Raw genomic sequence first — 23,605 nt, forward strand, 5'->3', positions numbered from 1 at the left:
TACCTCATTGACTGGGAGGGCTATGGACCTGAGGAAAGGACCTGGGTGCCAGCTAGTCGGATTGTGGATAGGACTCTCATCACCGCTTTCCACCAACGGCATCCTGATCAACCTGCAATCCGTAGGGGCCGCCCCAGAGGGGTCCCTAACCGTCCGGCCCGCTCGGCTTCCTGTCCTGTGCCTGATCCTGTCTCGGGACCTGTCCCATCTCCCGACCACGGCCCTCCGGCTTCCTCCGAGGATGAGGACGTTCACTCGGACCGTTCGGAGGAGTTCTAGCCCTCCTCCGGCTCCCCTCCTCCCGCCCGGCGTGGTGTTGCTCTTGGGACTTCTGGGGCCGTCCCTTGGGGGGGGGGTTCTGTCATGGGCCTCTCACTCCACCGGGTTACCACCTTTATTTTCTTCCACTCTGCTCACCACTCTCTCTACTCAGCCTAACTAGCTCCACCTGTCCCTGCTCTGCTCTGCTCTAATTACTCTGCCAGCTGCGCTGCATTACCCACTACCTCTCCCAGTATTTAAGGCCCTGTCTTTCAGCTCTCCGGTGTCAGATCGTCTGCAAAGCTCACACCCGGAACCTGTTTGCTCGCGCTTCTGGCTCACCCTGGTTTTGTGACCCCGGACCTGCCTGTTTTTTGGATACTCTTCTGCCTCAGGAGATCCAGACCTGCTTCTGCCATTACGACTCCTGACTACTCTTCAATCCCGGTAACTCTGACCAGCCTTCTGCCTTGCTACTACGTATTTTGGATTTCCCTTGAACTGTACTGCTGCCTGGTTTCATTCCGCCCTGTTGTGTCTGTGTCTCCCCCCCCCAGGACTTCTGGACCACCCACCACCGGCTTCATAGGACGCATCGCTGCCACTGGGGGGGGCACAGACCCAGCGCATTGGACGGGATCCCTGTTACCCCTGGAGCCTTCATTCACTCCCTACTTCCCTTTTCCCTTAAGTTTAATAAACTTTCTGGTGTGACGCAATTGTGGTCCTCTGGTCGTCTGTCTGAACCGTGACAGTTATATCCAAAACGGTGATATATGGGTAAACCACTTCTCCAATCGTTTTGGCCCTATAACAAAGTACAAACAACAAACAAATATATGTGATCAAATGCAAATCTTATAATCAACTATTAAAGACTACCAGAACCCACTGGATTCTCCAATTACATTGAATGAACTACAGGACAAAATACAAACCCTCCAACCCAAAAAGGCCTGTGGTGTTGATGGTATCCTCAATGAAATGATAGAATATACAGACCACAAATTCCAATTGGCTACACTTAAACTCTTTAACATCATCCTTAGCTCTGGCATCTTCCCCAATATTTGGAACCAAGGACTGATCACCCCAATCAACAAAAGTGGAGACAAATTTGACCCCAATAACTACCGTGGGATATGCGTCAACAGCAACTTTGGGAAAATCCTCTGCATTATCATTAAAAGCAGACTAGTTCATTTCCTAAGTGAAAACAATGTACTGAGCAAATGTCGAATTGGCTTTTTACCAATTTACCATACGACAGACCACGTATTGACCCTGCACACCCTAATTGACAAACAAACAAACCAAAACAAAGGCAAAGTCTCCTCATGCTTTGTTGATTAAAAAAAATGTGGCAAGAGGGTCTACTATACAAATTGATGGAAAGTGGAGTTGGGGGAAAAACATACAACATTATAAAATCCATGTACACAAACAACAAGTGTGCGGTTAAAATTGGCAAAAAAACACAAACATTTCTTTCCACAGGGTCGTGGGGTGAGACAGGGATGCAGTTTAAGCCCCACCCTCTTCAACATATATATCAACGAATTGGCGAGGGCACTAGAACAGTCTGCAGCACCCGGCCTCACCCTACTAGAATCTTATGTCAAATGTCTACTGTTTGCTGATGATCTGGTGCTTCTGTCACCAACCAAGGAGGGCCTACAGCAGCACCTAGATCTTCTGCACAGATTCTGTCAGACCTGGGTCCTGACAGTAAATCTCAATAAGACAAAAATAAAAAGGTTGCCAGGACCACAAATACAAATTCCATCTAGACACCGTTGCCCTAGAGCACACAAAAAACGATACATACCTCAGCCTAAACATCAGCGCCACAGGTAACTTCCACAAAGCTGTGAACGATCTGAGAGACAAGGCAAGAAGGGCCTTCTATGCCATCAAAAGGAATATAAAATTCGACATACCAATTAGGATCTGGCTAAAAATACTTGAATCAGTTATAGAACCCATTGCCCTTTATGGTTGTGAGGTCTGGGGTCCGTTCACCAACCAAGAATTCACAAAATGGGACAAACACCAAATTGAGACTCTGCATGCAGAATTCTGCAAAAATATCCTCCGTGTACAACGAAAAACACAGAATAATGCATATTGAGCAGAAATAGGCCGATACCCGCTAATTATCAAAATCCAGAAAAGAGCCGTTAAATTCTGTAACCACTTCAAAGGAAGCGATTCCCAAACCTTCCATAACAAAGCCATCACCTACAGAGAGATGAACTTGGAGAAGAGTCCCCTAAGTAAGCTGGTCCTGGGGCTCTGTTCACAAACACAAACAGACCCCACAGAGCCCCAGGACAACAACAACAACAACACAATTAGACCCAACCAAACTATGAGAAAACAAAAAGAGAATTACTTGACACATTGGAAAGAATTTACAAAAAAACAGAGCAAACTAGAATGCTATTTGGCTCTAAACAGAGAGTACACAGTGGCAGAATACCTGACCAAACTTAAGGAAAGCTTTGACTATGTACAGACTCAGTGAGCATAGCCTTGCTATTGAGAAAGAGCGCCGTAGGCAGACCTGGCTCTCAAGAGAAGACAGGCTATGTGCACACTGCCCACAAAATGAGGTGGAAACTGAGCTGCACTTCCTAACCTCCTGCCAAATGTATGACCATATTAGAGACACATATTTCCCTCAGATTACAGAGATTCACAAAGAATTCGAAAACAAACCCAATTTTGATAAACTCCCTTATCTACTCGGTGAAATACCACAGTGTGCCATCACAGCAGCAAGATTTGTGACCTGTTGCCACAAGAAAAGGGCAACCAGTGAAGAACAAACACCATTGTAAATACAACCCATATTTATGTTTATTTATTTTCCCATTTGTACTTTAACTATTTGCACATCATTACAACACTATATATATACATAATATGACATTTGAAATGTCTTTATTCTTTTGGAACTTCTGAGTGTAATGTTTACTGTTAATATTTATTGTTTATTTCACTTTTGTTTACTATCTACTTCACTTGCTTTGGCAATGTTAACATACGTTTCCCATGCCAATAAAGCCCTTAAATTGAATTGAAATTGAATTGAATTGAATTGAGTGTGTGTGTGTGTGTTTGTGTGTCTCTGAGGGAGAGAGAGAGTGAGAGAGACAAAGAGAGAGAGACAAAGAGAGAGAGAGCGAGAGAGAGAGAGAGAGAGAGAGAGAGAGAGAGAGAGAGAGAGAGAGAGAGAGAGAGAGAGAGAGAAAGAAAGAGATAAGTAATGTAATCTCTTTTCCCCTCTCCAGACACTACACAGTGAAATATAGGGAGAAGGGTGAGTCTGCTCGATGGGAGTATAAGGAGACCAACCAGAGGAGGCTGCTGATAGATACCCTGTCAGCTGACAGGATGTACGAGTTCTCTGTCCGCATCTCTCACGGAGACAACCACGGCAAGTGGAGCACATCCGTGTTCCAGAGGACCCCAGAATCTGGTAGGTTGTCTTACTGCCTGTCTGAAAATAAAGGATAAACCCAAGTCTTGCTTGTAATTTCCCATCTTTTAAAGTGGCAATCTGCATTTCAAACAATAACAAAGCGAACCCTCCGCCACTGTTTTGGTAAAGGGATTAGCGATGGGGCTGCGGAGATGTAACCGTTTTCAAATTCATTGACAGAGCTATGGATGTGGTCCTCTGTAGCTCAGCTGGTAGAGCACGGCGCTTGTAACGCCAAGGTAGTGGGTTCGATCCCCGGGACCACCCATACACAAACAAAAAATGTATGCACGCATGACTGTAAGTCGCTTTGGATAAAAGCGTCTGCTAAATGGCATATTATTATTATTATTACTGACCATCCATTATATCAAAATGATAGTTTTAACCATGTTTTGAGGTTTTACAGTATTTATTTACATTTACTTTGTTTACAAACATTGGAGTAAAACAAAGTTATATTTTGTGTTCTGATGGGGTATGACAGTTGAAATAAGCTCATGAGGCATTCATAAGTTACATTCAAGAATCAATGGGTTTATATAAATAATTTAAAAGTCCAAAAATGGATGTAGCAATCGCAGATTGCCCCTTTAAGAGAGAGGATTGCCTATTCTTGATGAAAGCTGCTGTAGTGTCGAGAAAACGATGCTAATTATGCTGTGAGAACAAGGAGTCCGCTTACACTGTACTTTGATTATAAAGGTTTATTATTTCAAAGGATTTCAGCGTAAGTTTACAGACATCTACAGGCATCTGGAGAACAACGGACCCAAAATAATATGTTGTGCTGTCCTCCTTTGTCTCCACCAAGTATTTATAATATTTAACATGATATGGGTGGTTTCCCCTACAGACCAATCCCATGACTCCACACAACAGACTTCCTCTGTTTTAGGGTGCCCCTATAGAGCTGCTCCCCAGATGCTTCCCTAAGCTGAATCAACATCCTCTAAGATACCATTTGCAAATGTTAGCAAAGTCATAAATTGCTTCGACACCACACTGCTATTTTCATTTATTTTAATTTTCAGAGAGTCATACAATGTCATACACACACACACGCACCGTACCGACCCGTTGCACTCACGTCTGTAGCCATGAAGTGCTTTGAAAGGCTGGTCATGGCTCACATCAACACCATTATCTCAGAAACCCTAGACCCACTCCAATTTGCATACTGCCCCAATAGATCCACAGATTATGCAATCTCTATTGCACTCCACACTGCCCTTTCCCACCTGGACAAGAGGAACACCTACGTGAGAATGCTATTTATTGACTACAGCTCAGAGTTCAACACCATAGTGCCCTCAAATCTCATCACTAAGCTAAGGACCCTGGGACTAAACACCTCCCTCTGCAACTGGATCCTGGACTTCCTGACGGGCCGCCCCGAGGTGGTATGGGTAGGTAACAACACATCTGCCACGCTGATCCTCAACATGGGTGCCCCTCAGGGGTGCGTGCTCAGTCCCCTCCTGTAATCCCTGTTCACCCATGACTGCATGGCCAGGCACGACTCCATCACCATCATTAAGTTTGCTGACGACACAACAGTGGTAGACCTGATCACCGACAACGATGAGATAGCCTATAGGGAGGAGGTCAGAGACCTGGCCGTGTGGTGCCAGGATAACAACCTCTCCCTCAATGTGATCCAGACAAAGGAGATGATTGTGGACTACAGGAAAAAAAAGAAGGAATGAACATGCCACCATTCTCATCAACGGGGCTGTAGTGGAACAGGTTGAGAGCTTCAAGTTCCTTGGTGTCCACATCACCAACAAACTATCATGGTCCAAACACACCAAGACAGTCATGAAGAGGGCACGACAAAGCCTATTCCCCCTCAAGAGACTGAAAAGATTTGGCATGGGTCCTCAGATCCTCAAAAAGTTCTACAGCTGCACCATCGAGAGCATCCTGACTGGTTGCATCACTGCCTGGTATGGCAACTACTCGGCCTCCGACCGCAAGGCACTACAGAGGGTAGTGCGTATGGCCCAGTACATCACTGGGGCCAAGCTTCCTGCCATCCAGGACCTCTATACCAGGCGGTGTCAGAGGAAGGCACGGCAAGCAGTACCGGAGCGCCAAGTCTAGGTCCAAAAGGCTTCTTAACAGCTTCTACCCCCAAGCCATAAGACTCCTGAACAGCTAATCATGGCTACCCGGACTATTTGCACTGCCCCCCCACCCCACCCCATCCCCTTCTTTTACACTGCTGCTACTCTGTTTATTATTTATGCATAGTCACTTTAACTCTACCCACATATACATATTATACATACATATCAATTACCTCGACTAGCCGGTGCCCCCACACATTGACTCTGTACGGGGACCCCCTGTATATAGCCTCCCTACTGTTATTTTACTTTACTGCTGCTCTTTAGTTATTTTCTTTTATTTTTTACTCAACACTTTTTTTTATTTTCTTTTAAATTGTTGTTTAAGGGCTTCTAAGTAAGCATTTCACTGTAATGTCTACACCTGTTGTATTTTTTTTTTTTGAAAGATTTAAGGGTAAATCATAGTTAACCGGTTTTGGTGTTCATTCATATTTAATTCAGATTGTTCCATTCAATCCCTCGTTCATGAAAACCTCTGCCAGTTTGTGGTTTCCATCTCATTGAGTCAGGAAGCAGGTGCAGTTGGAGAGTTTAATAGAACACGAACAATAAATAATACAAAAACAGGAGTAGCGCCGGGACATGGAAACAGAGTCAATAACGCCTGATGGGAAATAACAACAGAGTGCTATATATATTGGGAGTAAACAGGAAGGTGATAGAGTCCACGTGTGCCTGATGATGTGGCGCAGGTGTGCGAAGCAGGAGGGGAGGAGCAGGAGTAGACTTGACAGTAACCCCCCCCGACGCGCGGCTCAAGCCGCAGGACGATGCCGACCAGGAGGACGGCCCCGAGGGCGAGGAGCGGGTCTGTCCGGACGGCGAAGGTGGAAATCATGGATAATGTTGGGATCTACAATGTTATCCACCGGAACCCAACTCTGCTCCTCTGGACCGTACCCCTCCCAGTCCACCAGGTACTGGAGCCGACCCCCATGACGTCTGGAGTCCACAAGGGATCTGACAGCATAGGCGGGACCTCCCTCGATGTCCAGAGGAGGCGGAGGGGTGTTGTGGGGGACAGCCTCAGCCAGGGGCCCAGGAACCACCAGCCTGAGGAAAGAAACATGAAAAGAAGGTGAGATCCGGTAGTTAGTGGGAAGCTGTAACCTATAAGTCACCTCGTTGAACCTCCGGAGGACCTTGAACGGCCCCACAAACCGGGGGCTCAGCTTCTTGCAGGGCAGGCGGAGTGGGAGGTTCCTGGTGGAGAGCCAGACGCGATCACCAGGATGGAGCACAGGCGCCTCACTGCAGTGGGGATCCGCCTGCTCCTGCTGGAACAGTGCCTCAGCGACCTGGAGAGCAGTAGGGAGACCAGAGAGAGGAATAAACCGGCTTGATTTTGAGAATCTGTCCACAACCACCAGAATGGTGGTGAAACCGTCAGAGGGGGGAGATCGGTGACAAAAATCAATGGACAGATGTGACCAGGGATGCTGAGGCACGGGAAGGGGAAGGAGTCTCCCTGCTGGAGCGTGCCGGGGGTATACTGAACATGAGTGGACATAGTGAGCCACATCCTGCGCCAAGGTGGGCCACCAGTATTTATTGGAGATGGAATGAATGGTGCGAATAATACCTGGGTGTCCAGTGGTGAGGGATGTGTGTGCCCAAGTCAACAGCCTATCCCTTACCTCTTTGGGGACGTAGATGCTCTCAGGAGGGCAGGTAGCGGGCGCGGGTTCCCTCTCCAGAGCCTGGCGGATGTCCACATCTACATCCCAGAACACGGGGCCAACTATACAGGAGGATGGAATATGAGGATGGAGGGCGCTTACCGGACTCTCAACCGGCTTGAACCGGAAATGGAGAGGAGAGCAGGTATGAGGGGATGTTCAGGGAGGAGGCAAGGGCCTGGTCAATAAAATTCCCTGCGGCACCAGAGTCCACTAGAGCAGTAGATACCACAGATGAGGGACAGCCTGCTAGTGAAATGGGTACTAGAAAGGGTTTGGTGGAAAGTGATGATAGTGGAATACTGGTCTGGCCTTCCTGCCGCAGTTGAAGTAAGCACTCGCCTCCATCTCTGCCCTCTGGTGGAAGGTCAAAGACCCCCCTGAACAGAGCCATAAACCCCTCATACGAATCCAGCTCCTCCTCTCCTCTCTCCCAGATGGCCGTAGCCTACTCCAACGCCCGTCCAGTCAGCAGGGAAATAACCGATACTGGCTCACTAGGTCAACTGGTGGAAGATAATCCTCTGCCCGAGGGAGGTGATGCCCCTTGGGTAACGTCGAGACGCTGCAGAACGCGGAAGACCTCTTCCATAGCCATTCCCAATTGAGCCAGCTGGTTGTGGTGTTGGCGAAGTAGGTTTCCCTGTTCACTGACCATCTGGGAGAAGCCTTGATCAACTGCTGCTTCCATAATATTGAGGCATTATTCTGTAATGTCGACGCTGGGAGTCAGGAAGCAGGAGCAGTTGGAGAGTTTAATAGAACACAAACAATAAATAATACAAAAACAGGAGTAGCGTCGGGACATGGAAACAGAGTCAATAACGCCTGATGGGAAATAACAACAGAGTGCTATATATATGGGGAGTAAACAGGAAGGTGATAGAGTCCAGGTGTGCCTGATGATGGGTAGCCAGGGCCGGTGGTTAGTAAACCGGCAACGTCGAAAGGCGGAGGGGAGGAGCAGGAGTAGATGTGACACATTGCTTTATGTCATAATTCAGCACAGTTAGCGTATATCACTCCCATCCTCCCCTTATTGATCCTGGATACTGGAGTCATACAGTATATTCTGTCATGAGTGTAGCATTCATATTGTGTCATAGCTGCTTCTGACTGAGTGAGTAAGGGTTCAGTGAGATTTCAGCGTTTACAGCCTGGCTGACTGCTACTTGGAGCTCAAGTCTAAATTTCCTTAGAGGATCTCTGGGGTGTGTTCTCTGGAAATGTATAGCGGACTTTACTTGAGTTTTTCCCTATTTGAAGCCTATTGGCAGGAACTACAATACTGTTACTGTACAAGTAGCCACCGTCCTTCTTCTCTTCTCCTTGCTTCTGTTTTCTCTCTCTGTACGCATTCCTTCTCCTCCTTTTTCCATCCCTTTTTTCCTCTGTGCTCCTCAGCTCCCTCCGGTCCTCCGGAGAACTTTCACGTGAAGGCGCTGCGAGGGAAGGGAACCGCCGTCACGGCAACCTGGGATCCTCCTGAGGAACCCAACGGGAGGATACGTGGTCAGAACATGACACTTCTCCTCTCTGATACTTCAGTAGACTATTTCCCTGTACAGATGTAGGATCTTCATTTGACCAGTTTCGCACAGCTGGAAAATAATCCTGCTGCAACAGGAAATTTGAATTATTGTGTGGATCATAATTAATGTACATTGTTGAAGGGGTTGATACATTTTTTGTTGTGGAAAATCAGGTCTGACAAGTGGAAATTACAAACTTTAGAAGCCTTTTAAAACGTTTAATACACTACAACTTGGCATTTCCTGCTGTGCAGGACATTTCCTGCAACAACAGGGTGTTCAAATTAAGATCCTACATCTGTATCTCTCGTCAAATATGTGTTCACAAATAAACAAACAGTCGACTAATTGACCAATATGAATTAATCAGTTATTCAATTGATCAATCAAAGCCCCTCCTAAATACTTAATAAATCCACCAATACTAAACCACATTATAAATAAATTTATTGATTCAATTTCAATAAACACGTACATTGTTGGTGCTATGTAATGATCCTGGTCCTCCTCCCCTCAGAGTACATAATGTCATATGCTCCTGCCATGAAACCCTTTGGGATGAAGTCAGTGACATACCGCGGCAGCACCACCTCAGCCATCGTAGACGGCCTCCAGCCTGGGGACCGCTACATCTTCAAGATCAGGGCCACCAACAGGAGGGGCCAGGGCCCTCAAACCAAAGCCTTCAGCGTGGCCATGCCTCGTGGCACCGGTAAGCACATCTACTGTGTGTGTGTGTGTGTGTGTGTGTGTGTGTTTGTGCACGCGTGTGTGTTGATAGTTGCATTTCTAATGTCCTAATGGTTTGTACACTTAACTAATACTCCATCTTACTTGCCAGCCAACAGCGCTGCCTCCCCGCCAACTCATCACTCCAAGAGCCAAGGTGGCCGTAGAACCAGCCACACACCCTCTCGGACCACCAAACAGGACAGTTACCATGACGATGACACCGACCTCCAATTAGATGCCATGACCGAACAGCTGACCACACCCACGCAGACCACATCCGCCCCGCCCGCCACCAGACGGACACGCCCACTCACCCAGACACGCTCCTTTCACAGCATCTTCTCAGATGTGAGGGGCACAGTCAGGAAGGGGGCTACCGATCAGCGACTAGGAGGCAGTATCTCTTCAGCCAGAGACAAGGGGAGAGAGTCAGAAACAAAGGATGAACAGGAGGAGGAATACAAAACAACAGAACCCACTCCAGAAGAACAGAAGGAGGAGAGGCTCACTAACGAGGCTCTGGAGGAGAAGAAAGAAGCAGTGACTCAGAAAAATGTTGTTCCTTCTAAACCTGAGGAGGAGGACAGGAGCTATGGTAGAGGGAGAGGGAAGGATCCGTCTGTAGATGAGACCTCCAGCCCCAGCCTCAAAACAGAGGTTCCCTCTTCAGAGGGCTCCTCATCATCGTCCAAACCCTCCTACCCTCTCCGCAAAGCTCTCTCCAGCAGACGCATCAACTCTGGTCGACGGCCATTCTCCCGGACATCAGGCTCAGGGTCAGTGTCCCAGCCGAAGACACAGGATGCAGAAATCGACAGCGCCTCCTCCTCCTCCTCTTCGTCCTCCAGCCAGGAGTCTGCAGCCATCAGGAAAGACGACACGGTCACCAACTACGCCAAGGGTAAAAACACCTATGACCAGCCCAGTGTCACAGACACCAAACCCTCCACCTCCACCTCCACCCCAGAGCAGGCCGTCTCAGAGCCTGAGACCGAGGCACCTTCTGTGGGTAGGGTTCCTGCTCTGCCGGGCCGTGGATATGGTTATGGCAGGAGAAAACCCGGGATCCTGTCTCGAGGGAATCCAAATGGCCGAGTTCTGACTGGACTCCCCAAACCTGGGTCAGCCTCGACATCGACCGGAGGCAAGATTCCTGAAACGTCACACACTCACGGCTCACACACTTCTAACGCGCAGGACTCAACACACCACCAGGAGAACAATGACCACAACGACTACAAAAACACAGAGACAGAGGCCACAAAAGAAGAAGAACCCACTTCCAATTCCCAGACCATATCAACTACTCATCCCTCAGAGGAGGACGGGAGAGAGGACAGGAGAGAGGAGGGAGGGAGAGAGGACAGGAGAGAGGAGGGAGGGAGAGAGGACAGGAGAGAGGAGGAAGGGAGGGGAGACAGGAGAGAGGAGAGAGGGAGAGAGGACAGGAGAGAGGAGGGAGGTAGGGGAGACAAGAGAGAGGAGAGAGGGAGAGAGGACAGGAGAGAGGAGGGAGGGAGGGGAGACAGGAGAGAGGAGGGAGGGAGGGGAGACAGGAGAGAGGAGGGAGGGAGGGGAGACAGGAGAGAGGAGGGTGGGAGGGGAGACAGGAGAGAGGAGGGAGGGAGGGGGGAGAACAACTACAACACCCCAGCTCCCCCTCCCTCCGGGAAGCCCGCACCTCCTCCCTCCAGGATTAACCCCTTTGTGAACCGGCACCAGAGCAGATTTGGAACAGGGATGGGGAGCAGTAGTAGGGCCTCCTCCCCCCGGGCGGACGGGAGGGTTCCCTGGAGCAGAACTGCCTCCTCGTCCTCCATTGGGGCAGGGAGACCTCTCCTCAGAGGAACCGCCTCCAGGACAGCTGCCTTGGGGGCAGCAGGAGCCACGGGGGCAGCAGGAGCCTCAGGGGAATCGAGGACCTCAACAGTGCAGGAGACCAGTGAGGACGCTAAAACCTCCTCCACCCTCTACCCGTTAAAGAACGGGGTGGGTGTGGGGTCACCTAAACCCTCTCTGCCCAACAGGAATGCAGTTCTAGGTGGATCTAGGAATCCCATCACCTCCTCTTCTTCCTCTTCCTCCTCCAACCCCTCCTCTAGTGGTCGTAGAGACTCCAGTGAGCCAGTCCACAGAGGAAGCAGCACCAGGGAGGACAGCAGTAATGGCCATGAGGAGGACTATCTCTACGAGGGGAGTAAGGAGATCTATGAGAGGAATGAGAAAGTCACAGACCCAAACCCTGCCCCCAAAACTACTACCACCATTACCACCACTACCACCACTACCTCAGCCCCCAGTACCCCCCGCAGGGTGTCCCAGAGTGGGGATAACGAGAGTGTGGACCCCATGCCTGGTAGAACCAGACCCGGTTTAAACCCCGGATCTACGTTACCCCGCCGTCCCATTATAGGTCCCAACGGGAGGGTGAGATCCCCCCTGCTCACAAACAGGCAGACGGCTTCTAGGTTCCCCTTTAGAGCACAACCAGCACAGAGCACACAGTTAGGTTCCTCTAACCCAGACACATCCTCTTCCTCTTCTTCCTCTTCCTCCTCTAGTCTGTCGCAGCCAGACCGCAGGGTTAACGGGGGCGCTAGTGTTAGCACTGGAGGCTCCTCCCCTTCCCTCTCTCTCCCCTCCCTCAGACAGACCTCCTCTAGCGAGGGTTCCCATGGTGACAGCCAGGGGTTTCAGGGCTCCTCCTCCTCCTCCTCATCCAGAGACTCTTTGGGGGGGCAGGGGACAAGGATGCGCTACCCCAGTCGGTCAGACCCCCTCCTCAGGGGTAAAACCCCCAGCGGAGGCCTCAAGCCTGGCTACGGTAATGGTAACGGAAACGGCAAAAATGGCCGCCCCAATCTCACAGTGACCAGTGACAAAGCGTCCAGCACACCCAATGACAACACCAAACCTAATGGACGAAGGTACATCACTGGGCCTGATGGAGCCAAATGGGTATGTGTGTCTGTGTCTCGATTCCAAAGTTACAAGGGGATTGAAAGGAGACATTTTTATTGTTGACCTTTCACCTGCAATGTTAACCATTATGCAGACTGTCCTTAATGTAATGTTTCCCTATGACAGTATGAGTCTTGTCTCCAACCCTGTGGTGTGTATGTGTTGTATTCTTCAGGTGGTGGACTTGGATAAGGGGGTCCTGATGAACGAGAATGGCATGGTTCTCCAAGACTCTCAGGGCCGACCCAGGAGGGTGGTGCTGGGAGAGGACGGACGTACCATCTTTGGTGAGATACTGTATACTGATACCTTCTCTTATTGAACACTTTTTCTATGAGTATTACAGGTCTACTTTCCTAAGAGCTTTGTAATGTGTTTGCATGTCAAGACTTCTCATCTCCCTTATTTATTACTGAGAAAGGGATATATCACACTTACAGCACAAAATCAAACTGTTTTGTTTCTAAAATGGTTTTCACACAGATAGATAATTGATTGTTTGTCCTCCCCTACTAGACCACCAGGGCAGCCCATTGGTGAACCAGGAGGGTCAGGCTCTGTTCGGTCACGGTCGAGAGAGCCAACCAGTGGTCAACCCCAAAGACAAGTTCCTGACCGTGGGTGGCAAACCCGTCATTGGCCTGGACCGGCCTAAACCCAGGACCACAACCACAAACAGACCTCCTACTACGACAACACCTGAACCAACCACGCTCCCAACCACCACTGAAATGACCACAGAGGAGACCACGACCATGCCAGTGTTCCCAACTTGTCCTCCAGGAACGTTTTTGATCAGGGATGAGGATGGATTCCCAATGCTGGATGCTGATGGCGTCCTGGACTGTTATCCTGAAGGTGAGTCTGACTAACGCTGACTAAAGCTTCTGTATGTACTGTCAGATTACTAGTAGTATCATAATAATAGTAGTAGTAGTAGTAGTAGTAGTAGAAATAGTAGTAGTAGTAGTAGTAGTAGTAGTAGTAGTAGTAGTATCAATCAATCAATCAATCAAACAAATGTATTTATAAAGCCGTTTTTACATCAGCAGATGTCACAAAGTGCTATACAGAAACCCAGCCTAAAACCCCAAACAGCAAGCAATGCAGATGTAGAAGCACGGTGGCTAGGGAAAACTCCCTAGAAAGGCAGAAACCTAGGAAGAAACGTCAAGTAGTAGTAGAAATAGAAGTAGTAGTAGTAGTAGTAGTAGTAGTAGTAGTAGTAGTAGTAGTAGTAGTAGTAGTAGTAGTAGTAGAAGAAGAAGAACAGTATAAAATTAATCTACCTAGCTTAGTTGAAGTCTGGATAAGAGCGTCTGCCAAATGACCAAATATGTAATGCCCTCTCACTTTATAATACCCTAACAATATTCCACAGTATCTGATAGGGCCAGTTTCCCGGACCCGGATTAAAACTATTTCTGGGCTAAAAAGCACTTTCAATGGAGATTGAGTGGAGAAACTGGCCCATGGTGTCTATAACACCCTATGCAGGCTAAAAGCAGTGGGTCAGAATGGATTTTGACATCAGTTAGTCTGTGAGCTGTTATTGTTTACCTTCTCCATAACATGCTGACTATAAGTACGTCCTGTCTGTGGCCAGAGAGCCCTATAAGATGTGGCCAGGCACAATCGAGAGATTTGTGTCTTCAGAGACCACTGGAACCATATCAGGGCCTGGGTTCAAATACTATTTGAAATCATTCAAATACTTTGATCATTTGCCTTAGCCTGCCTGGAGTTGGCAGGCTAAGATGGGCAGGGTTAGCAGTTTTGGTTCTATTTTATTGGTGCCATTAAGCCAGAAAAGCTCAGACAAGCACCGCTAACCAATGCTGGCACTAAGACCGCATTCAACGAGCTGTATAAGGCCATAAGCAAACAAGAAAATGCTCATCTAGAGGCGGTGCTCCTAGTGGCCGGGGACTTTAATGCAGGGAAACTTACATCCGTTTTACCTCATTTCTACCAGCATGTTACATGCTACTCCACACACAGCTCTCCCTTGCCCTCCATTTGGCAAATCTGACCATAACTCTATCCTCCTGATTCCTGCTCACAAGCAAAAACTAAAGCAGGAAGTACCTGTGACTCGCTCAATACGGAAGTGGTCAGATGACGCAGATGCTAAGCTACAGGACTGTTTTGCTAGCACAGACTGGAATATGTTTTGGGATTCTTCCGATGGCATTGAGGAGTACACCACATCAGTCACTGGCTTCCTCAATAAGTGCATCGATGACGTCGTCCCCACAGTGACCGCATGTACATACCCCAACCAGAAGCCATGGATTACAGGCAACATCAGCACTGAGCTAAAGGGTAGAGCTGCCGCTTTCAAGGAGCGGGACTCTAACTCGGACGCTTATAAGAAATCCCGCTTTGCCCTCCGACGAACCATCAAACAGGCAAAGCGTCAATAAAGGACTAAGATTGAATCCTACTACATCGGCTCCGACACTTGTCGGATGTGGCAGGACTTGCAAACTATTACAGACTACAAAAGGAAGCACAGCCGCGAGCTGCCCAGTGACAGGAGCCTACCAGATGAGCTAAATGACTTCTATGCGCGCTTCGAGGCAAGCAACACTGAAGCATGCATGAGAGCACCAGCTGTTCCGGACGACCGTGTGATCACGCTCTCTGTAGCCGATGTGAGTAAGACCTTTAAACAGGTCAACATTCACAAGGCTGCAGGGCCAGACGGATTACCAGGACGTGTACTCCGAGCATGCGCTGACCAACTGGCATGTGTCTTCACTGTCATTTTCAACCTGTCCCTGACCGAGTCTGTAATACCAACATGTTTCAAGAAGACCACCATAGTCTCACGTCTGTAGCCATGAAGTGCTTTGAAAGGCTGGTCATGGTTCACATCAACACCATTATCCCAGAAACGCTAGACGCACTCCAATTTGCATACCGCTCGAACAGATCCACAGATGACGCAATCTCTATTCCACTCCACACTGCCCTTTCCCACCTGGACAAAAGGAACACCTACGTGAGAATGCTATTCAATGACTACAGCTCAGCGTTCAACACCATAGTACCGGTACTCCCTATATATAGCCACGTTACTGTTATTTTGTTGTTGCTCTTTAATTATTTTCAATTTTTCTATTTTCTTATTTTGTAGTATTTTTTATTTTTATTTTTATTTATTTTAAAAAAAATTTACTTCAGTTTATTTAGTAAATACTTTCTTAACACTTATTTTTCTTAAAACTGCATTGTTGGTTAAGGGCTTGTAAGTAAGCATTTCACTGTAACGTCTACACCTGTTGTATTAGGCGCGTGTGACAAATTAAATTTGATTTGATTTAAAGTATTTGAAATGATTTCGAATAGCATTTTAACCCAGGGCCATCCACATCCGTTGGGGCTGGGTAAAAGCCCTACCTAACCCACTCCCACTCCCTGAGCTGTCTCACTACAAGACACACGATTAACACACACCAACACACACTTTTCTGGCTAAGTGTTCCATAGGGATGACACAAAGTTCACATTCTGACAAATACATGTTATAGGGCTCTAAGAGGGGAAATTGTAACAAACACAGACTCAAAGACAGACAGACATAAGTAATCTGCTTTGCAAAGTAAGTCTCCTCTTTGAAAGTATAATGGAATAACTATGCCCAGTTGTGTTGAGTTTACGATAAGGCATTTGAGATGACTAAGAACAAATAAAGGACGAAATACTTATTTGTTAACTCAAAACAGTGCACCACTTTTTTCCACCGTTTACTTTAAGCTTTTTACTGTAGCTTGTATACAGTGTGAGTGTTACAGCATGTGTATAGGTGCATATGTCTGTACCTTTTCTGTGTGTGTGTGTGTGTGTGTGTGTGCATGCACACATTTGCGAGTCTGTGTGTACAGATGTAGGATCTTAATTTGATCACTCTTTTGTTGCTGAGGATTCCCCTGCACAGCTGCAAGTTGTAGAGTATTTGAGGTTTAAAAAGGCTTCTAAAGTTTGTAATTTACACTTTGACATTTCAGACTTGATTTGCCCTAACAAAAAATGTATCAACCCCTACAAAAATGTCCATTAATTATAATCCACATAATAATTCACATTTCCTGTTGCTGCAGGATTATTTACCTGCTGTAGCAGACTGGCTCAAATTAAGACCCTGTGTGTGTGTGTGTGTGTGTGTGTGTGTGTGTGTGTGTGTGTGTGTGTGTGTGTGTGTGTGTGTGTGTGTGCATGTGTGTGTGTGTGTGTGTGAGTGAGTGCGTATGTGTGTATGTGTGTGTGTGCATATGTGTGTATAGTGTGGTTTGTGGTCATGCTATAGCCTGTCATGCTTCTCCTACAGAGGAATCCTCAGGAATGGAAATGGACTCCATGGGTACGGTTGCCATGGTGCCTGATGCTTTAGCTATTGAGGAAGGTACCGGCTGAGTAATGGCTACGTACCGATGGCCACTGGGCTGGGCTGGGCCTGCCTGCCTGCCTTGTTTCAATGTTTATCTATCAGTTCATCTGTTTGTTTACTTTCTCCTCAATTTCATGTTTCCTTGCCTGTGGTCTTTGCTTTTTTGCTGCGGTCAGTTGAGTGTTTGTTTGGGTTGGGGTTGGGGTTCCTTCCAGCGTCGGCTGTGTTTCTGATGTTTTATCTGGCTAACTCAACTCAACTATACAGTGCCTGTGAACTGCATTACTAACCCAGAGAGAATGAATTCCCTGGCATGCTCTACTGTACACTACCGGTCAAAAGTTTTAGAACACCTACTCATTCAAGCCTTTATTTTTACTATTTTCTACATTGTAGAATAATAGTGAAGACATCAAAACTATGAAATAACACATATGGAATCATGTAGTAACCAAAAAAGTGTAAAACAAATCAAAATATTTCTTATATTTGAGATTCTTCAAATAGCCACCCTATGCCTTGATGACAGCTTTGCACACTCTTGGCATTCTCTCAACCAGCTTCACCTGGAATGCTTTTCCAACAGTCTTGAAGGAGTTCCCACATATGCTGAGCACTTGTTGGCTGCTTTTCCTTCACTCTGATGTCCGACTCATCCCAAACCATCTCAATTTGGTTGAGGTCGGTGAATTGTGGAGGCCAGGTCATCTGATGCAGCACTCCATCACTCTCCTTCTTGGTAAAATAGCCCTTACACAGCCTGGAGGTGTGTTGGGCCATTGTCCTGTTGAAAAACAAATGATAGTCCCACTAAGCCCAAACCAGATGGGATGGCGTATCACTGCAGAATGCTGTGGTAGCCATGCTGGTTAAGTGTGCCTTGAATTCTAAATAAATCACAGACAGTGTCACCAGCAAAGCACCCCCACACCATAACACCTCCTCCTCCATGCTTTACGGTGGGAAATTCACATGCAGAGATCATCCGTTCACCCACACCGTGTCTCACAAAGACACGGCGGTTGGAACCAAAAATCTCAAATTTGGACTCCAGACCAAAGGTCCACCTGTCTAATGTCCATTGCTCGTGTTTCTTGGCCCAAGCAAGTCTCTTTTTCTTATTGGTGTCATTTAGTAGTGGTTTATTTGCAGCAATTCGACCATGAAGGCCTGATTCACACAGTCTCCTCTGAACAGTTGATGTTGAGATGTGTCTGTTACTTGAACTCTGTAAGCATTTATTTGGGCTGCAATTTCTGAGGCTGGTAACTCTAATTAACTTATCCTCTGCGGCAGAGGTAACTCTGGGTCTTCCATTCCTGTGGCGGTCCTCATGAGAGCCAGTTTCATCATAGCGCTTGATTGTTTTTGCGACTGCACTTAAAGAAACTTTAAAAGTTCTTGAAATATTCCGTATTGACTGACCTTCATGTCTTAAAGTAATGATGGACTGTCGTTTCTCTTTGCTTATTTGAGCTGTTCTTGCCATAATATGGACTTGGTCTTTTACCAAATAGGGCTATCTTCTGTATACCACCCCTACCTTGTCACAACACAACTGATTGGCTCAAACGTATTAAGGAAAGAAATTCCACAAATTAACTTTTAAGAAGGCACACCTGTTAATTGAAATGCATTCCAGGTGACTACCTCATGAAGCTGGTTGAGATAATTACAAAGCTGTCATCAAAGCAAAGGGTGGCTATTTGAAGAATCTCAAATATAAAATATATTTTGAATTGTGTAATACTTTTTTGGTTACTATATGATTCCATATGTGTTATTTCATCGTTTTGATGTCTTCACTATTATTCTGCAATGTAGAAAATAGTAAAAATTAAGAAAAACCCTTGAATGAGTAGGTGTTCTAAAACTTTGGACCGGTAGTGTACTGTTCTGTTCTCTGATATTGCTGCATATAATGACTTGTGATGTTATATCATGTCATGTTATGTCATGTTATGGTATGTTATGGTAATGCATGGCTGGTTTTATTGAACGTGGCAACTGTGATGATGTTATGTTTGGTTAGCATTATGATGTTATAGTTTAAGCACAATAAAAAAACTTTTGCTCGTATGCACTGAGTCCTATTAGCTTGCGATAGAATAGTCGTGTGGGACAAATTGCATTGGCTCAAGGCTGTGTTTTAGGCACATGATGATGTCATGCAGAGGTCCGTTGGCACTCCATAGGCCAGACCTACTGGTGCTGCTGAAAGTAACTAATTGATTTCACTGACTTCACTGACTTATTTCTTACATATTTGTTAGGCTCAGAACCATGAACATCCAGTAATCTACTGCGAAACGAGCATCATGTTCAATATCTGGTACCCCAGGAATGGAAAAAATTATGGCAGCAAAACATTACACATGAAGAAGTTGGCTTTTAAAAGGAGATCACACTCTTTTCCAGAGCTATTACATGCTTATTACATGGCAATTACACAGGTTTTGTCCTACGTAGCAAAATATCACACCGATTTAGATTGGATTCAATGGTATTTGGATCCAGTCTGCGATGCCTTAATTTGCTATTTGTTTGCCTTGTTTTTCTAGATGAGTTGTTGTGGCAAACCACCCTGGCCCCCACCACCACCACAGACCCCCCCACCCCTGAACCAGAGAGCAGGCCCTTCAACAACAGCCCCTCCAATGAGTTCGACCTCACCGGGAAGAAACGTTTCACAGGTAGGCTACGGTACTATGGAGAAAAGTCATGTAATAACATTTGTACATTTTAGTCATTAAGCAAACGCTCTTATCCAGATCCACCTACAGTAGTGAGTGCTTATATTTTCATAATGGTCCCCGTGGGAATCGAACCCACAACCCTGGCGTTGCAAGCGCCATGCTCTACCAACTGAACCACACTGTAGTATGTGCAATGTATTTGAGCAGGGAGTGTGTGTGTGCATGTGTGTTAGTGTGTTAGTGTGTGTGTGTGTGTGTGTGTGTGTGTGTGTGTGTGTGTGTGTGCGTGTGTGCACTATAGCTTAACCCTGTCATCTGTGGATCTAGACTTTACACTATAGCTTAACCCTGTCATCTGTGGATCTAGACTTTACACTATAGATTAACCCTGTCATCTGTGGATCTAGACTTTACACTATAGATGAATCCTGTCATCTGTGGACCTAGACTTTACACTATAGCTCAACCCTGTCATCTGTGGATCTAGACTTTACACTATAGATTAACCCTGTCATCTGTGGACCTAGACTTTACACTATAGCTTAACCCTGTCATCTGTGGATCTAGACTTTACACTATAGCTTAACCCCGTCATCTGTGGATCTAGACTTTACACTATAGCTTAACCCTGTCATCTGTTGATCTAAACTTTACCCTCTAAATGCCCAAGAGTTAGGCAGTTTTTTTTGTAACAACATAAATAATGTTGATCAAGGCATCCAGCTGAAACACGTGTGTGTGTTTTTGTGTTTGATTGGGTGTGAACGTGCTCGCGTTTCAAGTAATGATAACATCTTTAGTGTGTGTTCTGTTTTCTTTCATGGGGGAGAAATGAACTGGCTCTCTATCTTGTCTCATTCAGTTGCAGTACGTCATAAATACATTCACTGTGCTTGACTAACCAGGGAAAACCCTGTTAGGTGAGAGAGTGCCATCGTTGCATTGGTCTGGCAGAAGCATCAGAGGGTTTGGTTAGCAGACGCCATGATGTTATAGTTTGATTAGTGCCATAAGGAAACTTCTATCAGGGATACTGTTACTAACAGGTGATTACCTGAAATGATCTCTAATGTCGTTTAACCCCTTTGTGACCCTCTCCTGCAGAGATGGAGGGCCAATCAAGGTCCTGGACGGCTGCTCGCATTGTTTGCCGGGTGTATCGGCAATTTTGCTTCAGGCCCCCAAAACGCTTAGGCCGGCTCTGACTGCATGTGTGGGTATGGATTTGTGTACGCAGACCCGTGAGCCACTGCGGCCCCTCATGATGATTTCAGATTTTTTGTGGCCCCCACCCTCATAAAAGTTGCCCATCCCTGGTGTACATAATACATGGGACTGGGTGAAGTGTCATTATGGCAGATCAGTGATTTGGAGACAATAGAGTCAGTTGAGAAAGTTGTTGCCAGAACAAATGGTCACACTTTGTACTTCTCAATCACACTGCCATTGGGTCTTGACAGGCCAGGGTCTTGACAGGCCAGGGTCTTGAAGGTCAGGGTCTTGACTGTCCAGGGTCTTGACAGGCCAGGGCCTTAAAGGTCAGGGTCTTGACAGTCCAGGGTCTTGACAGGCCAGGGTCTTGACAGGCAAGGGTCTTGAAGGTCAGGGTCTTGACAGTCCAGGGTCTTGACAGGCCAGGGTCTTGACAGGCAAGGGTCTTGAAGGTCAGGGTCTTGACAGTCCAGAGTCTTGACAGGCCAGGGTCTTGACAGTCCAGAGTCTTGACAGGCCAGGATCTTGACAGGCAAGGGTCTTGAAGGTCAGGGTCTTGACAGTCCAGAGTCTTGACAGGCCAGGGTCTTGAAGGTCATGGTCTTGACAGTCTAGGGTCTTGACAGGCCAGGGTCTTGACAGTCCAGGGTCTTGACAGTCCAGGGTCCTTGTAAGGGCCAGGGTCCACATGACATGGGTCTGAGTGGACTACCCTGACAGGACTCATGTGATGGGGGTGGCCCAGGTCTAGGGATGGACATGAGAACAGACATCAAAACTCTATCTTTAACCAGATATTTTAAATGTTAATTTTCTTTGACTCTAGTGTTCCATTTGTACATGTGCATTTGCGGGCATAACAAAAAAGAAACCAAGGGAAGCATCACACAGTTCTTCTCCCTAAATTCCCTTTACCCTCCATGTCTCCATGCATTCCGACTGCTCCCTCTACACACGCTTGCTGAGTTCACACACAAGCTCCCGTTAGGCCTACAGAAATAAATGCCTATAAAAACAGTGGGACGGTGGGTATATAAAAATGCCTCTAACTAATGGGATACACAAGCTACATTCCTTGCCAATGACAGAAGTTTTAGTACAAATTCTAAATGGACTGGTTGATTGAAGTAGGGAACTCTTTTTTGGTCTGTTTTTCGCTTAGGCTACTTTGCGAACTGCTAGTGCCATTTAGAATTGTTTAGCCTAGGCCAGGGATGCGCCCGCAGCCCCCCTTTTGAAGGCACTCGGATCAATTCCGGGGTCTCAACCAATGTTCCCTCTATTTTATTTCGGCACTGAGCCAATTTCAGGTCTGCTGAGCGCAAACCTGAATGTTGTGAAAACTCTGTGCAACTTCCAGCACGCGTTTACTGTGAACACTGAGGCTGTACCCACTTTCAGTTACAGTTTTAACAGTGGCCAAGTAGGCTACTGTGGCTATTTGATCATAATGTAGGCCTACCAGAGTGGCCTACCATAAAAAACAATGGAGAAAATGCATACAATAACATTTTAACATGGAAATAGCTCTTCTATCATTCAGCCTACAGTAGCAGCCAATGTGTGGTGTTCAATTTAGCCCTACATTCCATTAAACTTTTGAAAAAAACATGCAGGGATTGACATTAACCTGTTTATCCAGTTGTCCTTCAGACAAGGAGGTGACAAAATGTTGTGTTGTTTGATGCAAGAAACCACTTTACAAAATAAAATGTATTATTATTCCCATGCCATTATTACAGAGAATCAGACCAATTATGCTACCCTCTGTCTATTGTCTACTTAGCTTATTCAAGCCTGTCTCAAAATACAACACTGCCCCTTTAAGACAAAAATAAGCTTTTAACCTGACTGCTTTTCAAAGTTGTGTAGAAATGTACACGTTTTGTGCTCTTATAGGAAGCAATCACTCCCCTATTGCTGACTACAAATTATCTATAACTGGGCTAATAACTCACTAACTAGCAAAGGATATGAAAAAAATTTGCACACGTGGATACATGCAGCTCTTACTTTGATCTCAAAAGAAGCGCATCTACTCACGACCACAGCTGTAAACACAGTCCAGTTAGTCAGTAAATGGCACAGATCCATATATGGCAATGGTCTATTTGCATATAGGCCTACTGCAGCTCTGATTGGTTATGCCACACAGGTCTGTGTAGAGTACGGAATGAGTCATGCGCAATAGAATCCTACCCTGAAGCGTTCTGCCTACAGCAAAATCTCTTGAATAGTTAGTTATGTTTCGGTATGTTGCATTGAAAGTGGTTAATATTGCGTCGATTCGATCACAATTGCCACAGGAAAGGGAAACGCTGATAGAGTTAACTAACAGGGAAAACTCTAGAAAGTTGAGTGAAGTTCAATCTCATGCTTCTCTCTGTGGGCTGATATTACTTATGTGCTCTGCGGGAACATTGGTCTCAACGTACTGTTACGAGTTAGAATAGTAGAATACACAAGGTGCCAGAACAAATCAGTTGGACGGCATTTGATTTGTTTAGGCGGACCTGC

At 46.5% G+C, this 23,605-nt stretch overlaps 1 protein-coding gene across 1 annotated transcript in view; it reads left to right on the top strand.

Moving 5' to 3' along the window:
- Positions 1-23,605, top strand: part of LOC311106770 (fibronectin type III domain-containing protein 1-like) — a gene marked incomplete at its 5' end in the record, with an annotated part of 79,429 nt that overhangs the window by 23,156 nt on the left and 32,668 nt on the right. The window contains 8 exons of the mRNA XM_084149161.1: positions 3,558-3,745; positions 8,967-9,074; positions 9,612-9,806; positions 9,936-10,947; positions 11,521-12,784; positions 12,963-13,074; positions 13,304-13,645; positions 19,742-19,873. Of these exons, the coding sequence (XP_084005287.1) occupies positions 3,558-3,745; positions 8,967-9,074; positions 9,612-9,806; positions 9,936-10,947; positions 11,521-12,784; positions 12,963-13,074; positions 13,304-13,645; positions 19,742-19,873 (3,353 nt within the window). The remainder of the gene's footprint in view (positions 1-3,557; positions 3,746-8,966; positions 9,075-9,611; positions 9,807-9,935; positions 10,948-11,520; positions 12,785-12,962; positions 13,075-13,303; positions 13,646-19,741; positions 19,874-23,605) is intronic.

This window comes from Coregonus lavaretus, assembly GCF_964263955.1.
Source record: "Coregonus lavaretus genome assembly, chromosome: 31".
NCBI classification, from domain to species: domain Eukaryota; kingdom Metazoa; phylum Chordata; class Actinopteri; order Salmoniformes; family Salmonidae; genus Coregonus; species Coregonus lavaretus.